General features: G+C 46.4%; 1 protein-coding gene across 1 annotated transcript in view; it reads left to right on the top strand.

Annotated features, from left to right (window-relative positions):
• The window catches only part of OGFOD1 (2-oxoglutarate and iron dependent oxygenase domain containing 1), a 683,818-nt gene that overhangs the window by 152,564 nt on the left and 503,818 nt on the right, over positions 1 to 27,436 (top strand). The window contains 2 exon segments of the mRNA XM_030203703.1: positions 2 to 48; positions 19,837 to 19,937. Of these exon segments, the coding sequence (XP_030059563.1) occupies positions 2 to 48; positions 19,837 to 19,937 (148 nt within the window).

Raw genomic sequence — 27,436 nt, 5'->3', positions numbered from 1 at the left:
GTCTGATGACCTGAAGAAAAGAAAGGAACCTCATATCCATGCTTTAAGGTACTGTGCTTTAGATGAAGTTTGAGAATATAATGTGCGCAGGTTTTGTATCTGTCATAGCATTTTTTTTCTTTGTGCAAATGTATATAGTTCACAGTTGCTTAACAGGCCACACAAAAGTGGCATAAAAAATGTAGCACATGGTCTGTGGTCCCTCACTAGGTATGAATTTTTCTGTGGTGACACCTTAAAGGTAGCACTTTTCCACTTAGGCTTACCACCCAGAGTATACATTCTGGGATGAGACCAGCTAGGGCTTGGGAGGCTGTTGACCCCATGGACCGACCACTCCTGCCACTTCCAGGTTTTGTTTTCAACCTTTAAAGTTTACTGAAAGTCATTAAATAGTCGAGACAAAAGGTATTGATAAAGATTCAGAGAATAACATGTCACAGTTACTACTACTCCTACTACTACTATTTAGCATTTCTATAGCGCTACAAGGCGTACGCAGCGCTGCACAAACATAGAAGAAAGACAGTCCCTGCTCAAAGAGCTTACAATCTAATAGACAAAAAAATAAAGTAATCAAATCAATTAATGTGTACAGGAAGGAAGAGAGGAGGGTAGATATCCTGAAAACCTGCTACATATGTCCCGAGGATTGGATTGGGAGCAATGAAAACAACAATCTTAGCAAATCACTTCTTACCAACACAGCAGGAAGTGAGACCAAACAAGAAACGAAATAGAAGATAAAAATTCCACTGAAATGTAGATGGAAAACGATGACCACAAATGCTCGCATTCTAAGCAATGAAGTTCATGACCTTCAAGCCCTGATGTTTGAGGCAGACTTAGACGTTGTTGCAATCACGGAGACATGGCTCAATGGTTCCCATGAATGGGATGCAAACATACCAGGTTATAATCTATTTAGGAAGGCTAGAGATGGTCGTAAAGGTGGAGGAGTAGCTCTGTATGTGAGAGATGATATCGCAGCGACTGAAATGACAGAGGCCTGGGGAAAGGAAGAAGCGATATGGATCACCTTAAAAAGAGATGACAGAACCTCTGTCCACGTGGGTGTTGTGTACAGATCTCCGACACAATCGCAGGAACTAGATAAAGATCTGATCACAGATATTCAAAAGTTGGGAAAGGAGAGAGAGGTGCTGTTGCTGGGAGATTTCAATCTGCCATATGTAGATTAGAAGGTTCTGTCTGCGGAATCGGAAAGAAGTAGAGAGAGTGTGGATGCTTTTCAAAGTGTTCTGCTCAGACAAATGGTGATGGATCCCACGAGGAAGGGAGCGATGCTAGATCTGGTGCTCACAAATGGGAATAGTGTGTCAAATGTCCAAGTGGGTGCCCACCTGGGCAGCAGTGACCATCAAACAGTTTGGTTTGATATAACAGCTGAAGTGGAGGGCGGCCACTCAAAACTCGAAGTCCTGGATTTCAAGCATGCTGACTTTAGTAAAATGGGGGAATACCTGAGGAAGGAGCTGATGGGCTGGGAGGACATACGAGGAAGGGCAGTGGTCCAGGCTGAAAGAAGCTATAAATATGGCCACAAACCTTTATGTAAGGAGAATAAATAAAAGCAAGAGAAAAGGAAACCGATATTGTTCTCCAAGCAAGTGGCTGAGAAAATAAAGGCTAAAGAGTTTCATCCAGTGTTCTTCTCCTTGTTCCTCTTCTTGAAAACTCAAGAAGAGGAATACCGGACGAAACTGAAAGAAGCCTAGAGAGATATACGTCTGGCGAAAGCGCAAGCAGAAGAACAAATGGCTAGAAATGTAAGGAGGGGCGACAAAAATTTCTTCAGGTATATTGTTATGATTTTGTTAGAATTCTGCTAGTCAGACAGGGGAATGCTTGGAATTGCTCCTGATTGGTCCGTCAGGGGCTGAGCTGATGTCAGTCTGATTTACTTAAGCTTACATTTCCCTACAACCCCTGCGTTGGCATTATTCCTCTTCTGCTGAAGCCTTACCTGCGCTCTGTCTGAGCTATTAGCTCTGTGCTTTCGTGGGGTTTGATTACTCCTTACCTTACTTGCAGTTTCTATTCCTCTGTCTCTGTTTGCCGGCTTCTTCTAGTGTGTGTCTAATTACCTCTCTACACTGCAGCTGGGATTCTCTCTGGCTGTGGTGAGTTCCTACCTCGTTCCCTTCCAGTTTGTTTGTTTTGGTGCCCCTTCCTTCGGAATTACCCTTTGTTGCTGTGTTTGTATTCTGATTTGTATGTCCTGCCGTTGTAGCAGGCTCGTGGCCCTTTGTTTCTCTCCGTGGGGGTTGTTTGTTTGCTATTTCCCTGTACTCCGATAACCCATTGTTTGCAGTGTTCCCTGTCTTTGTCAGCTGTGTGTGTGAGTTTGGTTTAAACCTTTGTCTGCAGTCTTTCACTGCTTCTGGCAGTTGTCTTCTTGGTGCAGTTTTCCCTTGTGACTGTCACTCCTTTCTTTGCTGTAATTATCTTCTGTATTGCTGAGCACTGCTTCTTTCTGTGCTGGGGGTGTGTTAGGCACTGCACTCCGTTTTGCTGACTTTTCCCCTCTCCTGTCCGCTGAGGGTCTCTGCTTACAGTATCCTTTATTTCGCAGTTCCTCTTTTCCTTTGTGTGCCATGGGGTACTGCTTGACGTGTTTCTGTGTGTGCTTCCTTTTCTCCTTGATTGCCTAGGGCACTGCCTTGTGTTTCTTGTAGATACATCTGTCAGTTCCTTTTCCTTTGTGTCCTTAGCCAGCACCGTAGGTATGCTGGTACTCTAATTCTCGTGGAGACCTCCTAATTTTTTTTCCTCTTTCTCCCCTCCCTATGTATGAGTCGGTTCTGGTTAGGCCGTGAGGCCCGCATGCTTGAATTCTGAATAAATGGGTTCCCAATTGGCCGTGAGGCCAGCCTGAATTCCCTATCTTCTCTTTTCTGGAGGTGGAAGTTGGTTGCTGCATGTGTGTGCAGGACTTGGTAGCTGGGGTAGTGTATAGCGCCTGCTCGGTCCACCCCGCCCTTGGCCTAACACCTGTTCTAGGCCTGGGCTCAAGGACTCACAACCGGACTAACATATATTAGTGAAAGGAGGAAGACTAAAAAGGAAATTGTGAGACTGAAAGGTTTGGACAGATTCCTGAAGGGAAAGTCCATTGAACATTATGGAGTCCAGGTGTGCGGATGTTATAATGCCGTTGTATCGCTCCATGGTGCGACCGCACCTGGAGTATTGTGTTCAGTACTGGTCTCCGTATCTCAAAAAAGATATAGTAGAATTGGAAAAGGTACAGCGAAGGGCGACGAAAATGATAGTGGGGATGGGACGACTTTCCTATGAAGAGAGGCTGAGAAGGCTAGGGCTTTTCAGCTTGGAGAAGAGACGGCTGAGGGGAGATATGATAGAAGTGTATAAAATAATGAGTGGAATGGATCGGGTGGATGTGGAAGCGACTGTTCACAGCTATCCAAAAATACTAGGACTAGAGGGCATGAGTTGAAGCTACAGTGTGGTAAATTTAAAACGAATCGGAGAAAATTTTTCTTCACCCAACGTGTAATTAGACTCTGGAATTCGTTGCCGGAGAACGTGGTACGGGCGGTTAGCTTGACGGAGTTTAAAAAGGGGTTAGATAGATTCCTAAAGGACAAGTCCATAGACCGCTATTAAATGGACTTGGAAAAATTCCGCATTTTAGGTATAACTTGTCTGGAATGTTTTTACGTTTGGGGAGCGTGCCAGGTGCCCTTGACCTGGATTGGCCACTGTCGGTGACAGGATGCTGGGCTAGATGGACCTTTGGTCTTTCCCAGTATGGCACTACTTATGTACTTATGTAAATATACTAGTGAAAAAGGCCCATTTCTGAAAGAAATGAAACGGGCACTAGCAAGGTTTTCCTCGGAGTGTTTGTTTGAGAGAGTCTTTGTGTGATTGACTGTGTGAGAGAGAGTGAATGTGCGAGTGTGTGTGAGAGAGAGAGAGTGAGACTAAGTGCGAGTGTGTCCGTGAGAGAGGGAGTGTGTGTGTGAGAATCAGTGTGTGCCAGGGGCCCCTCCCTCCTCCCTCCCAGTTCCAGGGTCCCCCCTCCATCCCTCCCTCTGTCCCTCCGAGTTCCAGGGTCATCCCCCCCCTCTGAGTTCCAGGGTCATCCCCCCCTGCCTCCGAGTTCCAGGGTCCCTTCCAGTTTCAGGGTCCCCCCACCCTCCCTCAGAGTTTCAGGGTCCTCACCCTCCCAGTTCCAGGGTCATCTTCCCTCCCTCCCAGTTCCATAGTCCCCCTCCCAGTTCCAGGGTCCCCCTCCCAATTCCACGGTCCTGTCCCCTCCCTGCTTGGTGGGGGGGGGGGGGGTTGCTATTTGCTGTCAACCTAAGGAGACACTGGTTCTGGCGTCCAGCAGCTAAGTCTTATCCTGACCAACAGGCAGCTGGAGCTCCCTCATACTCTTTCAGTGACACACATTGATAGGCAAGGTGGGGCTGACGCAGCCACGGGCACTTGTTGACAAATGATGTGAAAATACAGAGTTTAAAATTGCTGTTTCTACCAGGTAGAATAATTTTTAAAGCTGTTTTAGTGATATTTAATTTAGATTTCATGGTATTCATATGTACAGATGGGTAGCTTTCAAATAAATTTAAAAGGTGTGCAGTAAGAAAACAAAAACCTTTTGTCTTTGTTTTTGTTACATTTGGATAAACTGTACCTGTTAAGGTGCAGTTTATCCAGTAGAAACAGCTTTAGACGTGCTTCAGATGGAAGAAGAAAAAAAAAAAACGACAATGTGGATCAGCAGCTCCTAGGTGTGCTTGGTTTTGAGTGTATGGGAATGACGGCTGTGTTGGGGAATGGAAACAGAGATTAACCAATGGGCTTCCTTGTTTACATTGTAGTTGATTGGGTCACTTCCACTCGTGTGTAGTAATCGTCCTGGTGCATGGCCAGAGTCAGAGAGGAGAGGGGGTGCGGCGGAACGGTGAGCGAGCGGCTGCGGGAGGGTGGGTGAGGGGGACTGGGTGCAGCGGCGATTTTGTTTGGTTTTGAATGTATGGGAATGACGGCTGCGTTGTGGAGTTGAAACAGAGATTAACCAATGGGCTTTCTTGATTCGTTCAGTGTCATTGCTCCGCCCTCGACGCAAGGGCGGGGCAGACACTTTTGGAGAGAAAGCGATCTCCAGCATGACCAATTTTTAGATCGTTGGAGAAGTTGAGGCTTCATTAGAACATTGGAGGTGCGTTTTATATATAGAGAATTTTTTTTTTTTTGGGGGGGGGGGGGTGGGGGGGTTGCCGGGTTCTTGAAGCCGGGATTGGCTGCTGTCAGAGACAGGATGCTGGGCTTGATGGACCCTTGGTCTTTTCCCAGTATGGCGGTGCTTATGTGAAAGATGCGGCGAACCACTATGTAGATCATGATGAAGAAAAAGCAAATTTGCTAAATATAGTAACATACATAGTAAATGACGTCGGATAAAGACCCGTACGGTCCATCCAGTCTGCCCAACAAAATAAACTCATTAACATACTTCTCCCTTTCTATTTTAACATTTTGCCTGCAATGATTCCTTTAAACCGGAATCCTGTTCCTCCCATTAGGACCACTCAGTGGCTATAATAACATATAGAACCTCATTCCAGCTTTGGAATTCAACTCGCCCCTGCATTCCTCTTACAAAGGTGTCATTCTTTGATACTTTTGTTCTGTTTTCACAGAAGAAAATCCTGGAGAAGGACCACGATTGACTTGCAAAAGTACATATGAGAATGGAATGGATATAGCACCGTTCACAGAAGAGTGTGTGTATGAACAACTTGAAAATCTAAAGGTGGACAAAGCCATGTGACCAGACAGGATCCACCCCAGGATATTGAAGGAGCTCAGAGAGGTTCTGGCAGGTGCTCTTAAAGATTTGTTTAATAAATCCTTGGAGACGGGAGAGGTTCCGTGGGATTGGGGAAGAGTGGATGTGGTCCCTCTTCACAAAAGTGGTGATAGGGAAGAAGTTGGAAACTACAGACCAGTAAGCCTCACTTTGGTTATTGGAAAAGTAATGGAAGCGATGCTGAAGGAAAGGATAGTGAATTTCCTGGAAGCCAATAAGTTGCAAGATCCGAGACAACCTGGTTTTACCAAAGGGAAATCGTGCCAAACGAATCTCATTGAATTCTTTGATTGGGTGACCGGAGAATTGAATCATGGACGTGCTATAGACGTAATCTACTTAGATTTCAGCAAAGCTTTTGACACTGTTCCCCATAGGAGGCTCTTGAATAAACTTGACAGGCTGAAGATAGAACCCAAAGTGGTGAACTGGATTAGGAACTGGTTGACGGACAGACGCCAGAGGGTGATGGTTAATGGAATTTGCTCGGATGAGGGAAAGGTGGGTAGTGGAGTGCCTCAGGGATTGGTGCTCCGGCCGATTTTGTTCAATATATTTGTGAGTGACATTGCCGAAGGGTTAGATGGTAAAGTTTGCTTTTTTGCGGATTATACCAAGATTTGTAACATTGGACACCCCGGAGGGAGTGTAAAACATGAAAAAGGCTCTGCAGAAGCTAAAAGAATGGTCTAAGGTTTGGCAATTAAAATTCAATGCAAAGTGATGCACTTAGGGAGTAGAAATCCACGAGAGATGTATGTGTTAGGCGGTGAGAGCCTGATATGTACAGATGGGTAGAGGGATCTTGGGGTGATAGTATCTGAGGATCTGAAGGCGACGAAACAGTGTGACAAGGCGGTGGTCGTAGCCAGAAGAGTAAGGGCCTGTCCTATCCTGGGTAGGCCACTAGGTGGCGCTGTTCCCATAGAAATGGGGGGAAATGCCCAGGATGAGTCACTAGAGGGAGCCAGTAGGGGAATGTCCAGGTGGAAATTGCTAGAACCAAGGATAGTCCTGGGCTGGAAACAGGTATAGGTGGTTATGGGCTGGGTCCTGCCTGGAATTAGGGGGGAAGAGCCTAAAGGGGTGGAGATGGAAGCGCTGGGGAAGCTCTCTGCTGAAAAGGTGACAGCGGCACTACCCTCTGAGAAGGAAAAGTAAATGCTTGTGTTTGGCTGTTTGAACTGTGAAAGTTTGAGGAACTACTTTGTCTGAAAAGGGTTTAATTAGAACACTGAGTAAATGCCTTTTTGTTATGTTTGAGTTGAAGAAGAAATGTTTGAGTTAAAGAAGAAATAAGCCATGAAGATTGTTAAACAGCAACTAATAAAACCTTTGGTTATAAGAAGCCTGGTGTTGGTGAACATTTGTGAAAGGAGAAGAGGAGGCAGAGAACTCCCCTGTGTTTGAAGCCGAGTCCTGGTGAATTACCGAGAAGTGTAGAGCCCAGCAGTGACTGTGTGTGTGAAGGAAGCTAAGCAGGGTCAGCCCTGGCTGGATCCTGGAAGGGTGACCAGCTCACACTGTATAGAGAAAGGTGTGACCAGCAGAAGAAAGGAGGTGTTTATGCCCCTGTACAAGTCGTTGGTGAGGCCCCACCTGGTGTATTGTGTTCAGTTTTGGAGGCCTTATCTTGCTAAGGATGTTAAAAGAATTGAAGCGGTGCAAAGAAAAGCTACAAAAATGGTATGGGATTTGCGTTACAAGATGTTTGAGGAGAGACTTGCTGACCTAAACGTGTATACCCTGGAGGAAAGGAGAAACAGGTGATATGATACAGACGTTCAAATATTTGAAAGTTATTAATCCGCAAACGAACCTTTTCCGGAGACGGGAAGGCGGTAGAACTAGAGGACATGAAATGAGATTGAAGGGGGCAGACTCAAGAAAAATGTCAGGAAGTATTTTTTCACGGAGAGAGTGGTGGATACTTGGGATGCCCTCCCGTGGAAGGTGGTGGAGATGAAAACGGTAACGGAATTCAGAAATGCGTGGGATAAACATAAAGGAATCCTGTTCAGAAGGATTGGATCCTCAGAAGCTTAGCGGAGATTGGGTGGCAGCACCAGTGGTGGGAGGCCGGGCTAGTGCTGGGCAGACTTCTATGGTCTGTGCCCTTAAAAAGGTCAGGTATATACATAAAGTAGCACATATGAGTTTATCTTGTTGGGCAGACTGGATGGACTGTACAGGTCTTTCTATGCCGTCATCTACTATGTTACTATCAGGCTCTTCTACTAACCTATAAATGTACTCACTCTGCTGCTCCCCAGTATATCTCCACACTCGTCCTTCCCTACACCCCTTCCCGTGCACTCCGCTTGGGAGAGAGGTTCTGGAAGCCAAATTTAGGCTTTTAGGTAGAAAGCTCAAATCCAGAACCTCTAGGGTAGCATTTTCTGAAGTGCTACCCGTTCCACGCGCAGGGCCCAAGAGACAGGCAGAGCTCCGGAGTCTCAATGCGTGGATGAGATGATGGTGCACGGAGGAGGGTTTTAGATTTCTTAGGACCTGAGCAACATTCTGGGGAAGAGGGAGCCTATTCCGAAAGGATGGGCTCCACCTTAACCAGGGTGAGACAGGGTTGCTGGCATCGGCATTTATAAGGAGATAGAGCTGGTAGCTAGCATTTTGGCCAGAATCTCAGCAGCATTTGAGACTGATAATGGTCATTAAGTTCGACAGTCAGCATGATCTTTACCCTCTTTTGGAATAATACACTAGCTGTTGTAAGCTTTCTTTAAGTCTTCATCTTGCAATAAAGAATTATGAACTCAAGGCTTCCCTCCCTCTTCCATCTGGTACCCTGTGATAGTTACCCAACATGGTCAGATTTCAGCAGCCAATGCCTGTGAATGCAGGCACGTAGCAACAAATTTTATTTATCTCATTTGTACCCCACAGTTTTCCAACAGTGTCAGGCTCAATGTGGCTTACAACGGACCACAGAGGCAGACGCCAATGCAGTAAAATGAAGCTAATACAGCAGAAAAACCTACAAGAGATTTTGGGGAACAGTAGGAATGGACGGAAGGATTAGGGAAACCTGGAGGGAAGAGGGAAGGGGAATGTGTCCAAAATGTCTCTAGATCGATGCGCTTCCAATAATGGAGACACATGCAGAGGCAGTGGGATAAGCACTTCCAAATAACATGGTCTTTAGAGAGTTCCTGAAAGTTAGATGGTTGGTGATGGTTTTAATGGTCTTTGGCAAAGAGTTCCAAAGCTGAGTGCTGATGAAAGAGAAGGAGGTAGTATACGTGGATTTGTACTTGATGCTGTTGCATTCTGGATAATGAAGGGTAAGATATGAACAGGAGAGTCTAAATGTATTCCGGAGAGGTAGGATGATGAGATCAATCATGTAGCCAGGAAAGCTAGTGAGTTCTGGAAAAAAAAATCAAATATGATAATCGTACTATGTCCTGATGCCTTGGCACACAGAAAAGCAGAAATCGGGGCCTGCCTCAGCTTGGGCTCTGCCCCCTGGCTCTCTCAGGGTGCTGTAAAAATGGGTAAAAGGTTGTGGATTTGATGTACTGCTTTTCTGTGGTACAACCAAAGCAGTTTATGTACAGAATATGTCCCATGTGGCACTGAAAGAAAGTATAGTCTTTTATGTGAGCGTTATGCTTTCTCCATGCATCAAGTAATCCTAGATGCATATGTATATCTAATTCTGCTTGTTGTGAAATCCTTGTCCAGTTGTATACAGCTATTAAATTCTCCCCTCAATATTAATAATCCATTTAGAAATGGGATCATTGGTTTAAATGTATCCACAAAGAATGTACCTTAATAATGGCTCATGGTCTTTTTTTTTTTTAGGAAATTAGTCAAACGTTTTTTAAACCCTGTTAAGCTAACTGCTTTTACGACATTCTCTGGCAAAGAATTCCTGAGTTTAATTACACGTTGAGTAAAGAAGTATTTCCTCCAATTTGTTCTAAATGTGCTACTTAGTAGCTTCTTTATGTGTCCCCTAGTTCTTGTGTTATTGGAAAGAGTAAACAAATAATTCATGTCTACCATTTCCACTCCACTCAATATTTTATAGATTTCTATCTTATCTCCCTTCAGCTGGCTCTTCTCCAAGCTGAAGAGCTCTAGCCTCTTTAGCTTTTCCTCATAGGGAAGTCATCCCATCCCCATAATAATTTTTGTCTCCCTTCTGTGTACCTTTTCTAATTCTGTTACATCTTTTTTGAGATGTGGTGACCAAAATTGCACGCAATATTCTAGGTGAAGTCACATCATGGAGTGATACAAAAGCATTATAATATTTTCAGTTTTGTTCTCCATTCCTTTCCTAACATTCTATTTACTTTCTTAGCCACTGCTGCACACTGAACAGAGGGTTTCAACGTATCATCAACGATGACACCTAGATCCTTTTCCTGGGTGGTGACTCCTCATGTTGAATGCTGCATCACATATCTTTAGTTTGGGTTTTTCTTTCTCTCATGCATCATTTTGCACTTATTCACATTAAATGTCATCTGCTGTTTGAATTCCCAGTCTCATAAGGTGCTCTTACAATTTTTCACAATTCTCTTGCATTTAAACAACTTTGAATAACTTTGTCTTCAGCAAATATAATTGCCTCACTGGTTATTCCCAATTCTAGATCATTTATAAATATACTAAAAAGTAGCAGTCCTAGCACAGACCCCTGGGGAACTGTCACAGTTGTGCCCCTGTTTCATTCTCTCATTCATCTCGCCACCTGGTGGTCAGACCTGGTGGCTGTGATGAACTGTCTGTCTGCTGTTTCCCATGTTCCAGAAGTCATGTTGGTCCGGACCGGATCTTCCAGCCTTCCAGACTGGCTTGGGATTTTTTTTTTTTAATGTTTGAATATTTTTATTAAGCATCATTACAATACAACAATGTAAATGTATTCATTTTTCCCCCATGTTTCCCCCCCCCTCCCTCCTCCCCCTCCCAGCTCTATTTCAACTGTCCTTATTGGGTTAATCGCTGAAATCGAGACCACAGTTCAGAAGATGGGTTGTACCTTCCCATTCTTTTGTCTGTTAGTTGCTCCAATTCCCCGACCAGGGAAAGTTTCAGAGTCCAGTCCAGCTCTGAGGGAGCCATCTGTTTCTTCCAGTGCATTGCAATGACACTCTTAGCCACTGTTAAACAAATCCTCTTAAGGCGTCTTTGCCATTTAGTTCCTCTTCTGTTACCGAGACCCAAAAGACACCAGTGCGGCGTGCATTGGAACGGCTTATTCGTGCTTTCTGAAATTTTTGTCGTTACTGTCTTCCAAAATGGTTGTAGAGTCCGGCACGACCACCAAATATGCAAGAAAGTCCCCTCCTCATCTCCACACCTCCAACACAGGGAGGATGCCGAGGAGAACATAGCATGTAATCGATGCGGGGTATAATACCACCGCGACAATATCTTAAAGGCATTTTCTTTTAACAACACACAATTCGAAGCTTTTTTGACTTCTACTACTATAGCCTTCCACTCATTTACTGTAAACTCCCGTTGCAGATCTTGTTCCCATTTTATCATATAAGCACATTTCTCAAAAGATCTACCTCTATTCAATTTGTACAACATAGATATAACTCTTCTCATTTCCCCAATGATCCCCACAAATTTTCAAGTTCCTCATATTCTTCCGGGTCCCTCCTCAACCACCCTTGTTGGCTCATATAATGCTTGACTTGTATATAAAAATAAGTATCTCTCGCACCTCCCCCACACTGTTCCCGGATCTCCTCTAAGGGTCTTAACTCCCCATCATCCAGGAGATCCCTGAAACAAATCAACCCCTCCTCTTCCCACCACCCTGCAACCTGGTGACCCATTCCCACTTGAAAAGCCGGTTCCCAACCTATACCTGCCAGTGTGGAAGTTTTCCTCTTTAGCCAGAACCTGGTTCTGAAAGAGGCCCACAAGGTCAACAGATGGTTCACAAATGGGTTTGTTGTCATTTGACCGTATACCCTCGGTTCTATTGAAGCCCATATAACCGACTTCAACTTATAACCCTGCACCATCTCTTGGTCTAAACTAGCCACCACCGATGGAGCCTCCTGACTCCATGCCACTACAAACTTTACCTGTGCAGCCCAAAAGTACCATTCCAAATTGGGCACCCCCCTTCCCCCCAGGTCTACCGACTTCCACATCAATTTCCTATGTATTCTCGGAGCTTTACTCCCCCATATAAATTTCATAATCTCCCCCTGAAGCTTATTTATTTCCCTTTTAGGTACCTGCACAGGCAAAGTCTGGAACAGGAACAAAATCCAGGGTAAGATATTCATTCGTACTGTAGCTATTCTCCCCCACCAGGATAGCCATTTACCCTGCCATCCCGCCATATCTCTATGTACTTGTTGAAACAACGGTCCATAATTTAGTGAATATAGCTGATTCAACTCAGAGGGTATCTGGACCCCTAAGTATTTTATATTGCCCTTCTTTAGTCGAAATGAGAACCCCTGGAGCATTTCTACCAGTCGACCCTGTGGGATAGACACCCCCAGAACTTCAGACTTGTCATAGTTTATCTTAAAACCTGAAATCCTACCAAATTGATTGAGCTCTTTCACCAAGTTTGGCAGAGTCGTCAGGGGACTCGTGATAAAAAACAGAATATCGTCAGCAAATAATGTCAGCTTGTGTTCCCTGCCCGCTACTACCATCCCTTTTATGTCACCCATTTCCCTTATCCTCTGCGCCAGCGGTTCAATTGATATCGCAAACAACAAGGGAGATAGTGGGCAGCCTTGCCTCGTACCTCTCCCTATCTTAAATGCATTAGAATACCCCCCATTTACCTTGATCCTCGCCGAGGGTCCTTCATATAACCTTTGCAACCATCCTATCAACCCCTCTCCAAAACCTAGATGCCCTAATACCTCCCATAGATAGGGCCACTCCACCCTGTCAAAGGCTTTTTCAGCATCTGTGCTTAGCAAAGCCATAGATCGACCCTTCTGTTGAGCCTCCCAAATAATATGCAGTGTACGACGTATATTATCGGCTACTTGTCTCCCCGCCACAAACCCTGATTGATCTGGGTGGATTAATTTGGGCAATATCCCCCCTAGTCTGTTCGCAAGGACCTTGGAGAGAATCTTAACATCCAAATTAATTAGTGAAATTGGTCTATAAGACCCACATGCGGAAGGGTCTTTGCCTGGTTTCAGTATGAGCGATATACCAGCTTCATACATACTAGATGGGAGGGAGCTGCCCTGAAAACAAGCATTGCCCACCCTTACCAACAACGGCCCTACCTCCCCAGCAAAGATTTTGTAAAACTTTGCAGAGTATCCATCTATTCCTGGGGCCTTCCCTCCTTTAAGTCCTTTTATAACCTGCCTAATTTCCTCCAAATGAAAGGGGGCCTCTAGCTTTTCACAATCCTCACGAGATAACTTGGGCAACCTAAGAGAGCACAATTCCTTTCTAATTTCACCTCCCTCCACCCCAATAGTGCTAGTATATAGTGTACTATAAAATTTCAAAAATTAATCCCTAATATCTCTATCCTTATAAAGGATCTGATCCCCCTGCCCTTTAATTTTGGTAATCAGCGAATCCCGTTGACGGTGTCTCAAACAGTTAGCCAGCATCCTCCCTGACTTATTGCCAAATTCAAAAAACTTATGCTGGAGACGTTTCCTCAGGAACTCCACCCGTTCAACCTGTATTTGATCCAAGGCCGCCCTCCATTTACGTACCTCCCGCAACTCCTCTCCTAACCCCCCTTCCTGATGCTTACGCTCCCAGTAGGCTAGCCTCTCCCTGGCTTCCAGTTCTTTCGCCTCCCGTTCCCGTTTTTTCCTGGCGCCCCATTTAATTAGGTGACCCCGTACCACCGCCTTTAAAGCATCCCAGAGTGTGCCCTCCGATACCATCCCCATGTCATTCATACTACAATAATCTTGAATTACCTTGCGTAAGTCCTCACATACCTGTTTATCGCCCAAAATTCCCTCATTAAGCCTCCAAAATCTCTGTTTGTCCTCTTCTCCCAACCCCTTCAAGTCAAGTTCTACTGGGGCATGGGTCAGAGACTGAGATAGACCCCACATCTGCATCCAAAACGTGTTCCCATAAGACCCGGCTACACCAAATCATATCAATACGTGTATATGAGTTCTGAGAGTGAGAAAAAAATGTATATGCCTTCTGGGTCGGATGTTTAAGTCTCCAAACCTCTAGGAGATCTAATCGTGAGGCCAGTGCCCTCAAACTCAGAGTATAAGGCTTGTGTAAAATCTCCCCCCATAATCATCCCACCTCTTTGAAATTGAAGAAGCTCCTCCCTTATATGCTCAAAAAACTCTCCCTGACCTGAATTAGGTGCATAGATATTCACAATTGTCACAGATTTCCCATATAAGAGCCCTCTGACCGCTAAACAGCGCCCCAATTCATCTCTATAAATGTCATCAATTACAAATGGAATCCCTTTCCGAATATAAATGACTAAACCGCCCACCTTTCCCCCTCTTTTATCAAAGTGTGCAATACATTCACTGTAAGCCCTCTGATGTAATAAATGTGCCTCTCGGCGTCTAATGTGTGTCTGCTGCAGCAAGACTATATCCCATCTACTCCTCTGTAACTCCCGATATACCAAATTTCTCTTCCTCTGCGAATTTAACCCATTCACATTCCAAGTTCCCACCCTCAACCCTTTCCCTCCCTGTACCCCCCTCCCGCTCCCCTGTTGCTGAGTGGTACCATTTGCCGCCAGCCTAGTACTGTAAGGAAATAACCCCTCGCCAGAGCTGGCTCCCCCTCCCCCCCTCTGTTTTCCCCCCCTCCCCCCAAATTCTTATTCCCTCTCCCTCCGCTCCTCCTTTCCCAAACTCATTACATTATAACAGTGTAATAGACATCCATTCTCTGAACTCATAACAGAAGAAAATTATTGCAAACCCTGTCTGGCAACCCTCCAGGGCTACTCAACAACCTATAACTGTGGTGAACTGAAACCAGTAGTCTCTCATACTTTCCATCAGAGTACTCTGTCCATTTCTGGCCTGTGGGAGCCCGGCCCTTTGCGAGAACCCGCCTTTTGCCATGACGATCCTCTCTTCTCGGTTGCTACTTTTCCTGGTTTTCCTGTATCTCCTTCAGGAGGCAAATTCTTACAGCCTAGCTCCTTCAGCACTTTCCACGCTTCAACCAGCGAGGTCACTCGCCTCGTTTGGCCCTCTACTGTAAGCTGCAAGCCAAACGGGAAAACCCATCTGTACCTGTAATTAGCCTGTTGAAGAAACTTGGTCAAGTCCCGAAATTCTCGTCTTCGTTGCAGCATGCCCAGGGCCAGGTCTTGAAATACTAGCGCTGTTTGATTGTCCCAGGGAATTTCACCCATCAATCGTGCCTTACGCCAGACCAGATCTTTAATCTTATAATCCTTAAAGCATGCCACTATATCTCTGGGCTGCTTATCTCTTCGGGGTCCCAGGCTTCTGTGTACCCTATCAAATTTTATCTCAGTCCCGTCTCCAATCATGTGCTCATCTCCTTCAGATGCCAAGATAAAGGCACAAATTGCTTTTACCACCTTAGTGCAGTCCATATTTTGATCCGTTTCTGGGACCCCCTTGAATCTTAAATTATTTCTTCTGGATCTATTTTCTAAGTCCTCAAGATCCAGCTGCATTTTATCTTTCTCTGCACGCAGAGAGCCAATCTCATTTTTCAACTCCAAGATGTCTCCCTCCACGTGCTCCAGTGCTTCCTCAGCTTGTTCCACCCTGCTGCCAATTTCCCTCACCTCTTTCTGGATGTCCACCACTGCATCCTTGATTGTTTTCCTCACTGCCGCCATTTCAGCTTTAAGCGCTTTAAACCAGCGCGTTACCTCCTGCTTCGTGAGTTCAGTATCGCTTTCTTGCTGCTCCATCAGCCCCTCCGTATCAGAGCCCGAGTCTGCGTCCGCCATTTTGTCTCGCGCCTTGCGCTGGGTGCGACTCGATGCTGCCGCTCCGTCCCGCTGATCAGCGCTATATTTAAATTTCTCCAGGCGCTTTCGGGTTGCCATCGATCTCCGGACTCTGACCGCCTAAATTCGCGATCGCGGTTTCGCTGGGGGAAAATCGCTGTTTTCACTGCTGCCCTGACGGAGCTCAAACATCAAGCAGCCATCTCTGACGGTGACGTCACTTCCTCGACTGGCTTGGGATTTTTGGAACTTAGCAGCACCCTTATCTGGTGAACTCCCTTGTATGTGGTCTTTATTAAGCACCTGGGAACTTTCAGACTTTGCCTTGGCAACAGAGGTCTTCAGTCCTGTTCTTGTCCTTGTTGGTCTGTTGTGATTCCTGCCCTGAATGCTTGCTTTGCCTGTTTTTGACCTGGCTTGTGTTACTGGATTATTCTACTGTCTGCTGCCTGCCCAAGACTCTGTGTGTTTCCTGGTTTATTCTACTGTCTGCTGCTTGCCCAAGACTCTGCGTGTTTCCCAGTTTGTTCTACTGCTTTGCTGCCTGCCCAAGACTCTGCGTGTTTCCCGGTTTGTTCTACTGCTTGCTGCCTGCCCAAGTCCCTGCTTGATCCCTGGTTTACTTTTGATTGCCGCCAGCCTACCGACTCTGTGTGGTTCCTGGTTTCCCTGCTGCTTTACTGCCTGCCGGTAAGACTCTGCTTGATTCATGGACTATTCTGCTGCTGCTTAGTGCTTCTGTTCCAGTCCAGCTGCTCCAGTCCGGCCTGCGCCTGTCTGTCTGTGATCTGCCTTGCCTCCTGTTTGGGTGATTTGCCTGCTGCTGCCGCTCCTTGGCAGTGGCCCAAGGGCTCACTAACCCAGAGGTTCCACGAGAAACGTGACAGGAGCCCCTCTAGCTACCCTCTGTTTTCTATCTTTTAACCAGTTCTTAATCCACAAAAGGACACTACCTCCTATCCCATGTCTTTCTTTAGGAGTCGTTCATAAGGTATTTTGTCAAACACCTTTTGAAAATCCTCTGTTTATTGACTGATTGAGTGCCTAGGATTCAATGCACTCTCTGTCTCAAGTAAACAGTCTATCCTCCATAAACATAAAGATACAGGCAAACAGTGGGAAATAGACTAAGCAATCCAGAAAATGCGAGGAAACTTCATTCGCTTGAAAAGAATTTATTGATGAAGACTCAACACAGTACTGTGTTTTGGCCACAGACCTGCTTCAGGAGTCTATTATCCCATAAATTAAACTTTGCCATTATAGTAGACTTGAGTCTGGTCAACATCTTAACACACATCACAGTATTCCATTTTATTTTAGAATTTATATACCGCTTAGACCTAAGTGGTTTACAGTTTCATTTTACAGGTACTGGATCTGTAGTGGGCTCACAATCTAAGTAGTACATTGTACCACTGTTGTACCTGGACCAGTGGAGGGTTAAGCTACTTGCCTAGGTTCATATGGAGCTGCAGAGGGAATTGAACCTGGTTCCCCAGGATCTCAACTCACTGCTGACCATCAGGAATTGAACCCAGTTCCCCAGGTCCACAACCCGTTTCACTAACCATTATGCCACTCCTCATCCTTATTCTGCAAAATAATTACTACAATAATACATATCCTTTAATTTTGCTTTATAACAAATATAAGCACCATATTAAGCTGTATTAATAAAACAGGTAAATACCTTTGAAGTAGCAATTTAATTATATAGCCTTAAAAATGTAATACTGCACACTGGACTATCAAGCTGTTAATTTAAGCATATATTTTGCATTGACAGAAACCCCCATAGCTCCTTCTGTAAGAATGAATGCAAAGCAGAGAGAGGGTATTTCCCTAGGAACTCGCTGTACAAAAGAAATGGATTTTGGTGTAATCTCAATAAAAACATAGACCCTCTCTAGTCCCAGGCTTATTGTGAAGTCCCTGTAATATGTGAAGGGGCATTTTCAATATGACATCCACATTCAATTGTGGATGTGTTGCAAAAATACGTCCAAAAATCCAGTGCCAAACATGGTAATTTTCGAACCATTAAGATGTCTATTTTTTTGTTCGAAAATCACTTAGTTTTAGATAGTTTTTTGCTCAGTGCATCTTTAAGAGCCATTTTCAAACAAAAAGCATCCCAGTGAAAAACACATGGAAGCAAGCCATTGAGATGTCTGGGCCCAGCAGTCTTAGAGTGACCACAAAGATACCTGAGCTGAGGATTTGACCTTTTTTTGTGGCAGCTCTTAATATGTATTCATTTCCTGTTATTTAAAAAAAAAGAAATTACAAATTTTTTTGAATTGCTAATGCTATCAATAGTCTAACACAGTGGTTGCCAAACCTGATCCTAGAGGCACCCTAGCCAGTCAGGTTTTTAGGAAATCCACAATGAATATTCATTATGGATATCCTGAAAACCTGACTGGATAGGGTGCCTCCAGGATCAGGTTTGGGAACCACTGGTCTAACAGTTCTCGCTTTCATTGCTGGTGAACATATTTCTTGATAATCTTTTTCATACTGCTGACATAACCTACTTATGAACATTTTCATAGCAATCCTAGTGTTTTGTATCACTTTAGGTTACTTTTGGGACATGCTTTAATGTAAATACTTATTTTGATTTAATAACTTTCATGTTGTCCTTTCAAGGCACTAGTTCCCAAGATGATAGTTTTCGTAGCAACAGCCTCTTGTTTATTTATCAGGCTGGTCAGTCTTCATTGCGCCTTCAGTGCATACTGGTTTTTCGTACTAATGTTGTAAGCTTGGGTGGGATGGAAGGTGTGATTTGGTGAAACACATTTAGCATCAAAACAGAGAAGAGAAGAAAAAAATATATAACTAGTTAGTGATGAATATAATGTTAACTGATTATGGGGCTCTTTTTCTAAACAGGAAAAATGTCCAAAAAGTGGCACAAAGCGGCAGATGGACTTTTTTTTTGTCCAAAATGGTCCAAATCACTATTTTCAAAACACATTTTCAAAGACCTTTTTCTATGCAGTTCATCTGCAGTGCATCCAGATCACAAGAGGGCGAGACTTGGGCATTCCCAGATCTTGAACGTTTTTCTGCTATAATGGAACAAATCAAAAATGTCCAGGGTTAAAAATTAGACATTTAGGTCTAGACCTGTTTCAATCAAGACTAGGTTATGAAAAGGTACCCTAAATGACCAGATGACACCCCCCCCCCTTTACTCCCCCAGTGGTCACTGACTCCTTCCCACCCCCAAAAGATGTGAAAGAAACAATACATACCAGCCAAGTCGGATGTCCTATTAGTAGCAAGCAGGTCTCTCACTCTATTAGAGTTGTGGTGGAAAGTGTGAGCTGTCCAAAACACACCAAAAACCTACTTTACCCACATATAAGTGATACCTGCAGCCTTAAGGGCTATTGTAGTGGTTATAGGTGGGTACTGTAGGTTTTGGAGGGCTCCCCATACAATATAAAGGGGTAACGGTAAGATGTGTACCTGGAATGTTTTATGTGAAGTCCACTGCAGTGCCCCCTAGGGTGCTCCACTGGGATGTCTATGTGGCCTGTAATGCCCCCCATAAGTCCCAATGGCTTGTTTTTGTGCACTTTTCACTTGGACGGGGGCTTTTTTTTTTTTTTTTACCAAAATGTTCAGAAAATAAAAATGAACCAAGCGCAAATAGTGTACAAAACATCTAGGAAATGGCCATTTTTGAAACAAAAAGAGACTTTTTTTTGGTTCAAAAATCGCTATGTTCACCTCTTGATTTTGGACATTTCAGCAAAACATCCAAACTCGGATTGAGACATCATATTGAAAATGTACACTTTCAAGCCCCGTTTCAACCAACTAAATCCAGATTTAGAACATTAGATGGTGAAGAAGATATTTTAAACCAGTCAGATTTAACCAGTAAATTTTCAGAATAAACTGGTTAAATCTTTTGAAATTTGACCCCAGACTTGTTAGTAATTTGTGTACTACAGGAAAGAGAGCATGCTGCTGTTCTTTTTGTCATGTGTGTGTTTTTGTTTTCTTGCTTCAGGAAAGTGCTGTTTGAAAACTTTCGGACATGGCTTTCAAATGTTACTAACGTGGAATTTGAACAAACCATTGATATGTCCTGTGCTATGTATAATTATACAGGTATGGAAACAGAAACTAACTTTATTCTTTCCATCATCAGTGTTGTTTGTCTGCTTAATTTGAGGGGGAGTAAAGGGTAAGGACCTCATATTTGCAGTAGGAGCAGGGGACCTAATTCAGCATTAGCACCCACAACATTAGGGGGGGGGGGGGTGGAGTTGAGGCATTGCGCCCATGCCCATCCAAAGCTATCTTTATACTTTTTATTTTCTTTGTGCTTTCTCATTTTTATTTTTTCCATTCTTCCCTGTAATGGCTGCTCTGGTCAAATCAAACTCATTTCCTTCTAATTCAAGAAGCGTGACTTTCTTTAAGGCTGAACTCTCCTTATACATCTTATTTTCTTTGTGCTTTCTCATTTTTATTTTTTCCATTCTTCCCTGTTATGGTTGCTCTGTGCAAATCAAACTCATTTCCTTCTAGTTCAAGAAGCGTGACTTTCTTTAAGGCTGAACTCTTTTGTGCCCTCCCATCAAGGAGTCAGTTTGTAAGTACCTCTGCTCTATCTCCACCAAATTATCTCTCTTGATCTTTTTGAAATCCTAGAAGTCATACACCTTTTGTAGTGCAGATACATTTAAAAGATTGCAATAACATGATATACCCATTTGTTTACCTTACTGTTAGGTGTACAGATTCAACGATCAAAAAGTTGTTTTAGTAACTTGTAAGTTTTCATCCATTTCTAATGTGCATGGGAGCGGAATACAAGTCTGTTTTTGGCCTTCTTTCTGAAGGGAAGACTTGCAGGTCTATATTCAAAATGTTTGTCCCACTAACTTTGGGTATTTTCCTGTTCTTCAGATTCCCCAGCTGAAATTGGGAGGGTGGCTAAGTTCAATCGTTATCATATATTTTGACATTTTTACACACTGTGAATAAAAAAAAATTGCTGCCGTATGGAAGGCTATTTGGTTGTTTTGATCCATTAAATTGCAAAGCACAAATAGATAATTTTTGAATGAAGTATGATATTCTTTTGAAATAATTTTTCCTTGTCATCAAGCAGATGAAGCCATTACGTATGGGTTATGTCCATCAACCAGCAGGGGAGATAGAGAGCACTCAAACTTTCACAGTGCCCTCTTGGCCAGCTAGCTCTGCTGCCTCTTCAGTATTCTCTATCTCCCTTAGCAGGGTGGCTGCAGCTTGTTCGAGCTCCAGAAAAATCTGCCGGGAGGTGGTTCCTGGCTTGCCAGTTGTTAACGGGGGTGTTGGAGGCTATAGCAGCTTCACTTTAAAGGCACATAGGTTAGCCCTTTCCCTGCCTTACCCATACCTCTGTGGATGTGGACATATTGCCTTGCTTTCCCTGTCCTTACCCACCAACAGTGGATGCAGGCATATAGGTTCGCCCTTTCCCTGCCTTTCCCACTCATCTGAGCCTCCGGAGTCTTCAATACCTCTGCTTTCCTCATAGCTTAAAAAAAAAAAAAAAAAAAGTTGCGTCGCGTTTTTAAACGCAGAGACGCTGGAACAGAGGTTTTTGACCTGATTTTCAGCAGGATCGTAGTTGTACACTAGATCCTTTGAGGTAAAAGTGTTTTCCAACTCCTCCGGGGTGGGCCCGCGATCGGGGCGATTTTGGTGCGAAACCGCCATTTTGGATTTTACCGCCGTTTTTCGGCGATGGCTGCGGACAATGTAAAGCGCTGTTCCACTTGTGGCAAGCGCAAATCAGCAGCAGGGCTCTGTAAATCGTGCTGTATTGGCGTAGGAGCCGGCCCGAGCATGGCGAACGATGTTTCTTCCCGCTCTGAGCTGGCAGCGGGCGCCATTTTGCTTACACCGCATGGCGCGGCCTCCGTGGACACGGAGAGACCTGAGCCGGGTGGGGCACCTCGAGATGAGGTTATTTCAGGAGTGGCTAGCACCGGACAGGATTTGGGTGCCCAGGGTGAGATTTTCTCCCCGGATTTTGTGCTTTTGCTGCATAAAGCATACATGATGAACAGAACCCTTCCTCAAGGGTTGCCTGAGGCTCCTCTGATTGCCCCCCCCCGATGGATTCTGGCCTGGGACTGCCCAGTGAGGTTTTTTTTCCCGGATGCTTGGCCTAAAGATAAGCGCAGAAGGGTTAATTCCCCTTCAGATTGTGGTGCACCTTTTTCCCCCCCCGTGGTCGGGGTGTGAGGATTCGGAGAACTCTGACAGACGTTCTTGGTCTGAGGAACCAGAGTCAGGTGCGGATTTACCACAGGATCTGGATGATCCCTCCGCGGTGAGGATTTTCCACCGTGATGAGCTGTCAGCGCTTATTTCAGATACCCTGCAGGCCCTCTCGATTGAAGATCCTGACAGTGGCATGGCCTCCTCGGGTAATCCCAGGATGGCTAGTACCAAGAAAGCTGCTCGGGCCTTCCCTTTGCATGACTCCATCCTAGAGCTTGTTTCGGCTCAGTGGGCTGACCCCGAGGGACCTTTGAGAGTTTCCAGGGCTATGGGGCAGTTATACCCTCTGCATGAGGGACATATGGCTCGTTTTCAAATGCCTACAGTGGATGCCCTAGTCACTGCGGTGACAAAGAGAACTACCCTCCCTGTTGAAGGAGGTGTTGCCCTGAAGGATGTTCAAGACCGTAGGCTGGAAACAGCGTTGAAACGGTCCTTTGAAATTGCAGGTCTCACTGTTCGGGCGTCTGCATGCAGCTGTTATGCTGTGAGAGCCTGCCTAGCTTGGCTGCAACAGGCAGTGGCTCAGCCCGGAGATGGAGCGGAGCCCTTCTTGGATGTGGCTCCGCGGATGGAGGTGGCCTTGTCCTTTCTGGCTGATGCCCTTTATGACCTTGTCAGAGCTTCGGCTAAACAAATGGCAGTAGCAGTGGCGGCTCGCCGTCGTCTTTGGCTACGACATGGCCTCTAAGCAAAGGTTGGTGAAGTTGCCTTTTCAAGGACTTCTCCTATTTGGTGAGGAGTTAGAGAAAATTGTGAAAGGCCTGGGTGATTCAAAACCCCAGCGCTTGCCCGAAGATAGGCAGAGGCCTTCCTCTAAGGGCCAGGCGGTCCACTCCTCGTACAGACCTCGCTTCCGTGAAGCTAGAAGGTACCGCCAGGGGCGTTCTGCTGGGTTCACTTCACGTGCCCGTGGTCAGCAGAGGAACTCCTTTCGCTCGGACAAGCGTTCCGCAGCCGGTGGCTCAAGACCAGGAGTTCAGGGGCGACCCTCTCAATGATGGTGCGCCGGCCCTCTCCTCGATGCCTGTCATCGGAGGACGGCTTTCCCTCTTTGTCGAGGAGTGGGCCAAGATTTCCTCAGATCAATGGGTTCTGGACCTGATCAGAGATGGATACAGACTAGAATTCAACGCCCCAGTAAGAGACGTGTTTGTGGAGTCCCGATGCGGTTCTGCCGTCAAACGGGCGGCGGTGGAGGAGACTTTACAAGGTCTGATTCAGTTAGGGGCAGTGACCCCGGTGCCTCCCGCCGAGCAAGGCTGCGGCCGATACTCCATCTACTTTGTGGTGCCGCGAAAAGGTGGGTCATTTCGCCCTATTCTGGACTTAAAAGAAGTGAACAAGTCCCTGAGAGTGCGGCATTTCCACATGGAATCCCTGCGCTCCGTCATTGCGGTGGTTCAGCCAGGAGAGTTTCTCACGTCTCTAGACCTGAAAGAAGCTTACTTGCACATACCGATTTGGCCCCCGCACCAGAAGTTTCTGAGGTTTGCGGTGTTGGGAAAACATTTCCAGTTCAGGGCCTTGCCTTTTGGCCTCGCCACAGCTCCCCGAACCTTTTCGAAGGTAATGGTGGTAGTAGCTGCTTTTCTCAGGCGAGAAGGTATCAGGGTTCACCCGTACCTAGACGACTGGCTCATCAGAGCAGACTTTGCAACAGAGAGCTTACAAGCTACAGCCAGAGTGGTCTCAGTACTGCAATCTCTAGGCTGGGTCGTCAATATGGCCAAAAGTCACCTGTCCCCTTCACAATCTCTAGAGTTTTTGGGGGCCAGGTTCGACACAGTCTCGGGCTATGTGTTCCTACCCGAGCTAAGGCGGTGCAAGCTTCAGAATCAGGTCCGTCTGCTCCTGAGGATGCCCCGCCCGCGAGCTTGGGACATTGTCCAGCTGCTGGGATCGATGACAGCCACGATGGAAGTGGTACCCTGGGCGAGAGCGCACCTGAGACCTCTACAGTATTCCCTACTCCGGAGATGGTCTCCTATTTCTCAGGATTACCAATGCAGACTTACTTGGCTCCCTGCGGCCCGTCTCAGCATGGAGTGGTGGCTCTCGGACAGCATGCTGCGGCGAGGAATGCCGTTGACGCTCCCCGTTTGGTGCCTAGTGGTAACAGATGCCAGCCTGAAGGGCTGGGGCGCACACTGCAAGGGGAAGCATGCCCAGGGTCTATGGCCACCCGAGGAGTCGGAGTGGTCCATCAACCGCCTAGAGTTGAAAGCGGTGTTTCAGGCGCTTCTGGCCTTTCAAGTGACCCTGGAAGGATTGGCTGTCAGAGTGATGTCGGACAAAACGACAACGGTGGCCTATATAAATCGACAAGGCGGAACAAGGTGCAGAGCACTAGCCGCGCAGGCCGAACTGATTTGCCACTGGGCCGAGCTGCATCTTCAGTGTCTGTCGGCAGCTCATATTGCAGGTCAGAGCAATGTGCAGGCCGATTATCTGAGCAGGCATCAGATCGATCCAGCAGAATGGAATCTGGCAGACGAAGTATTCCTGCAGATCTGTGCCAAATTGGGCAAGCCCGTGATGGATCTAATGGCGACAAGTGCCAATACCAAAGTCCCGTGCTTCTTCAGCAGACGGAGAGATCCTCGCTCGGCGGGGTTGGATGCCTTGGCTCAACCCTGGCCTCCGGGTCTACTTTGTGTTTCCCCCATGGTCCTTGATAGGGCGCCTGCTCTTGCGGATTCGGCTGCACCCAGGAGAAGTGGTCCTCATCGCCCCGGATTGGCCAAGGAGACCTTGGTATGCAGACCTCCGACAGATGCTCCTGGAGGCTCCTCTGCCGTTACCTCTGGTACCGAACCTGTTGACTCAGGGACCGGTAGCCATGGAGGACGCCGGCCGCTTTGGTCTTACGGCATGGCTATTGAGAGGGCGCAATTGAGGGATAAAGGTTATTCCATAAAGTTATTTCCACTCTCCTGCAAGCCCGCAAGCGGTCCACTTCTGTGGCTTATGCCAGGATTTGGTGCCTGTTTGAGTCTTGGTGTGCTTCCAGAGCCATTGTTCCAATGCGGGCTCCTGTCTCGCCGATTCTGGACTTTTTGCAGGAAGGTGTACAAAAAGGCTTGGCCTATAATTCCCTGCGGGTGCAGGTGGCAGCGTTGGCCTCCCTTCGTGGTAAGGTGGAAGGCGTGTCTTTGGCTGCTCACCCAGATGTGGCATGGTTTCTTAGAGGGGTGCTTCGGCTCCGACCTCCAGTGCGAGCACCCTGTCCAGCTTGGAACCTGGGGCTAGTTTTGAAAGCCCTGCAGGCATCTCCTTTTGAGCCGCTTCGGCGAGCATCGGAGAAAGACTTGACACTGAAGGTCGTTTTTCTGGTGGCCATTACCTCGGCGAAACGGGTGTCAGAGCTCCAGGCGCTGTCCTGTAGAGACCCATTTCTGCAATTTTCAGAGTCCGGAGTCACGGTTCGGACCGTGCCTTCCTTTATTCCTAAGGTGGTTTCAGCCTTTCACTTAAACCAGCCTATTTTCTTGCCCTCTTTTTCAGAGGAAGAGTTTCCAGAATCTTTTGGGCAGCTGCACCTTTTGGATGTGCGCAGGACTCTGCTGCAGTATCTGCGAGTTACTAACTCTTTCAGGACTTCTGATCATCTGTTTGTTTTGCTATCCGGTTCTCGCAGAGGGTCTCCAGCGTCTAAAGCCACTATTGTCCGCTGGCTCAAAGAAACTATCTTTTCAGCTTATCTGCTTGCAGGCCGGTCTCCGCCTGTAGCCTTTAAGGCGCATTCTACCAGATCCTCCCGCACTTGTTTGACAGGTCGGGGCTGTCAAAAGCCCAAACTTGTCAAACACAGGGGCTGGAGGTCCATGGGACCACCAGGCCCTGACTACCCCTGCCCCGAGCAATGGGGGCTGGAAGTCTGGCGGACTTCCGGTCCCCCCGACGATCCCCCCCCCCAGGTTCAGGGAGGGCTCCAGCCCCCCCAAACCCCCGGAAAATGGTCCCTGGTGGTCCAGTGGCCACCGGCCAAACCCCCCCTCCCCCTCCCAGTGAGCAACAGGAGGGACCTCCAGCCCACCCCAACTCCCCCCCCCCCCCCCCCCCCCCCAGCGTTGTCGGTCGAATCCCTGGTGGTCCAGCTTGGAGCTGGCATAGGGTTTGCCGCGGCCAGCGACCCAAATTTTGGTGTGCTGACCGCTGATCATTGGCGATGAATGTGCTAAGCCCTGTTTAGCATGCTACTTGCGCAAAGAGCCCTTGAGCGCGTTGTTTCACGTGCTCGAGGGCTCTGATCATGGGGCGGTAGCAAACGCCGGCGCTAGTATGGTGCTAGCAGCCTCTAGCGCTGGTGTTTGCTTTTGATCATCTGTCTGTCAGTCCCATACAGTATGTTAGTTTTTTCAGGCACCAGAAGCCAGACAATAGACCCATCTCAAGATACTTTTCTCCATGCTAGAATATATAGTCCGATATTAATAGAAGGCCATGCATCCTTTGTTCTCTGGTGAGTCAGCTTAGTTCATTTGCCCACCAAGTACTTGTTCCAGCTTGTCTTAATTTACAAATGTACCACACTCCAGCAACATCAGCCGTTCCCAGCAACCCAGTTTCTTTATCATTGTGCTTACACTGCTCTCTCCCAACCTCCCACACTATACTTCTACCTTTCTGTAACCTCCATGTCCCTTCTTTCACTCCACTGTCTGTGCTTTCACTTTTACAAAGAGGGCTCTGGTTTCCTCACATGTGTGCAGAATCAATGCTTCCTAATCTAATATAATGTAGTCTAATGTGAGCTATATTCTTCTGAATACTGTGAGGTACAAAGCGAATTACAAAAGTAGTAATGGGATCAAGTGATGTGTTGAGAGGAGCGGAAGCAGGAAAGCTCCTCTCTTAGGCTGAACCCTCTGCATCGTTTGTGAGTGCCGACCTGACCCCTAATACCGAGCAAACACAACAAGAAGGATCCGTGAGTGCATGGACCATTTTGTTACGAGATTGGAGCCCAAAATGCCACCAAAAGCGGTAAAAAAAGAGGCGGATAAGCCCCATGTTTCGGAGCCCAAGATGGCGGTGGGTCCTTTGCCTGACGCGCAGGAGGCGATGTTTCCCCCCACCCCCCACAACTCCAACAACTAACAGAGTGTAAAAAGATGTTCTATTCTACCTGTGCTGCACTGCCTCCCATCCCCCCTCTGTCTTTTCTGTATCTGGTTGTTGGTCTCTGCTAGTAGCTACATGCAGGAATGCAGATATCCCTGGCTAATCACAAGCTGTGATAAGCTTTCATTACTGGAATATACATCTTTCTTCAAGTTACCTAAGAAGGTCAAGGTCAAATGTACCAATAGGGTGTTGGCAGG

This window comes from Microcaecilia unicolor, chromosome 5 (genome assembly GCF_901765095.1).
Source record: "Microcaecilia unicolor chromosome 5, aMicUni1.1, whole genome shotgun sequence".
Classification (NCBI taxonomy): Eukaryota; Metazoa; Chordata; class Amphibia; order Gymnophiona; family Siphonopidae; genus Microcaecilia; species Microcaecilia unicolor.
The sequence above is the reverse complement of the archived record's forward strand: the minus strand, read 5'-3'. Positions and strand labels throughout refer to the sequence as shown.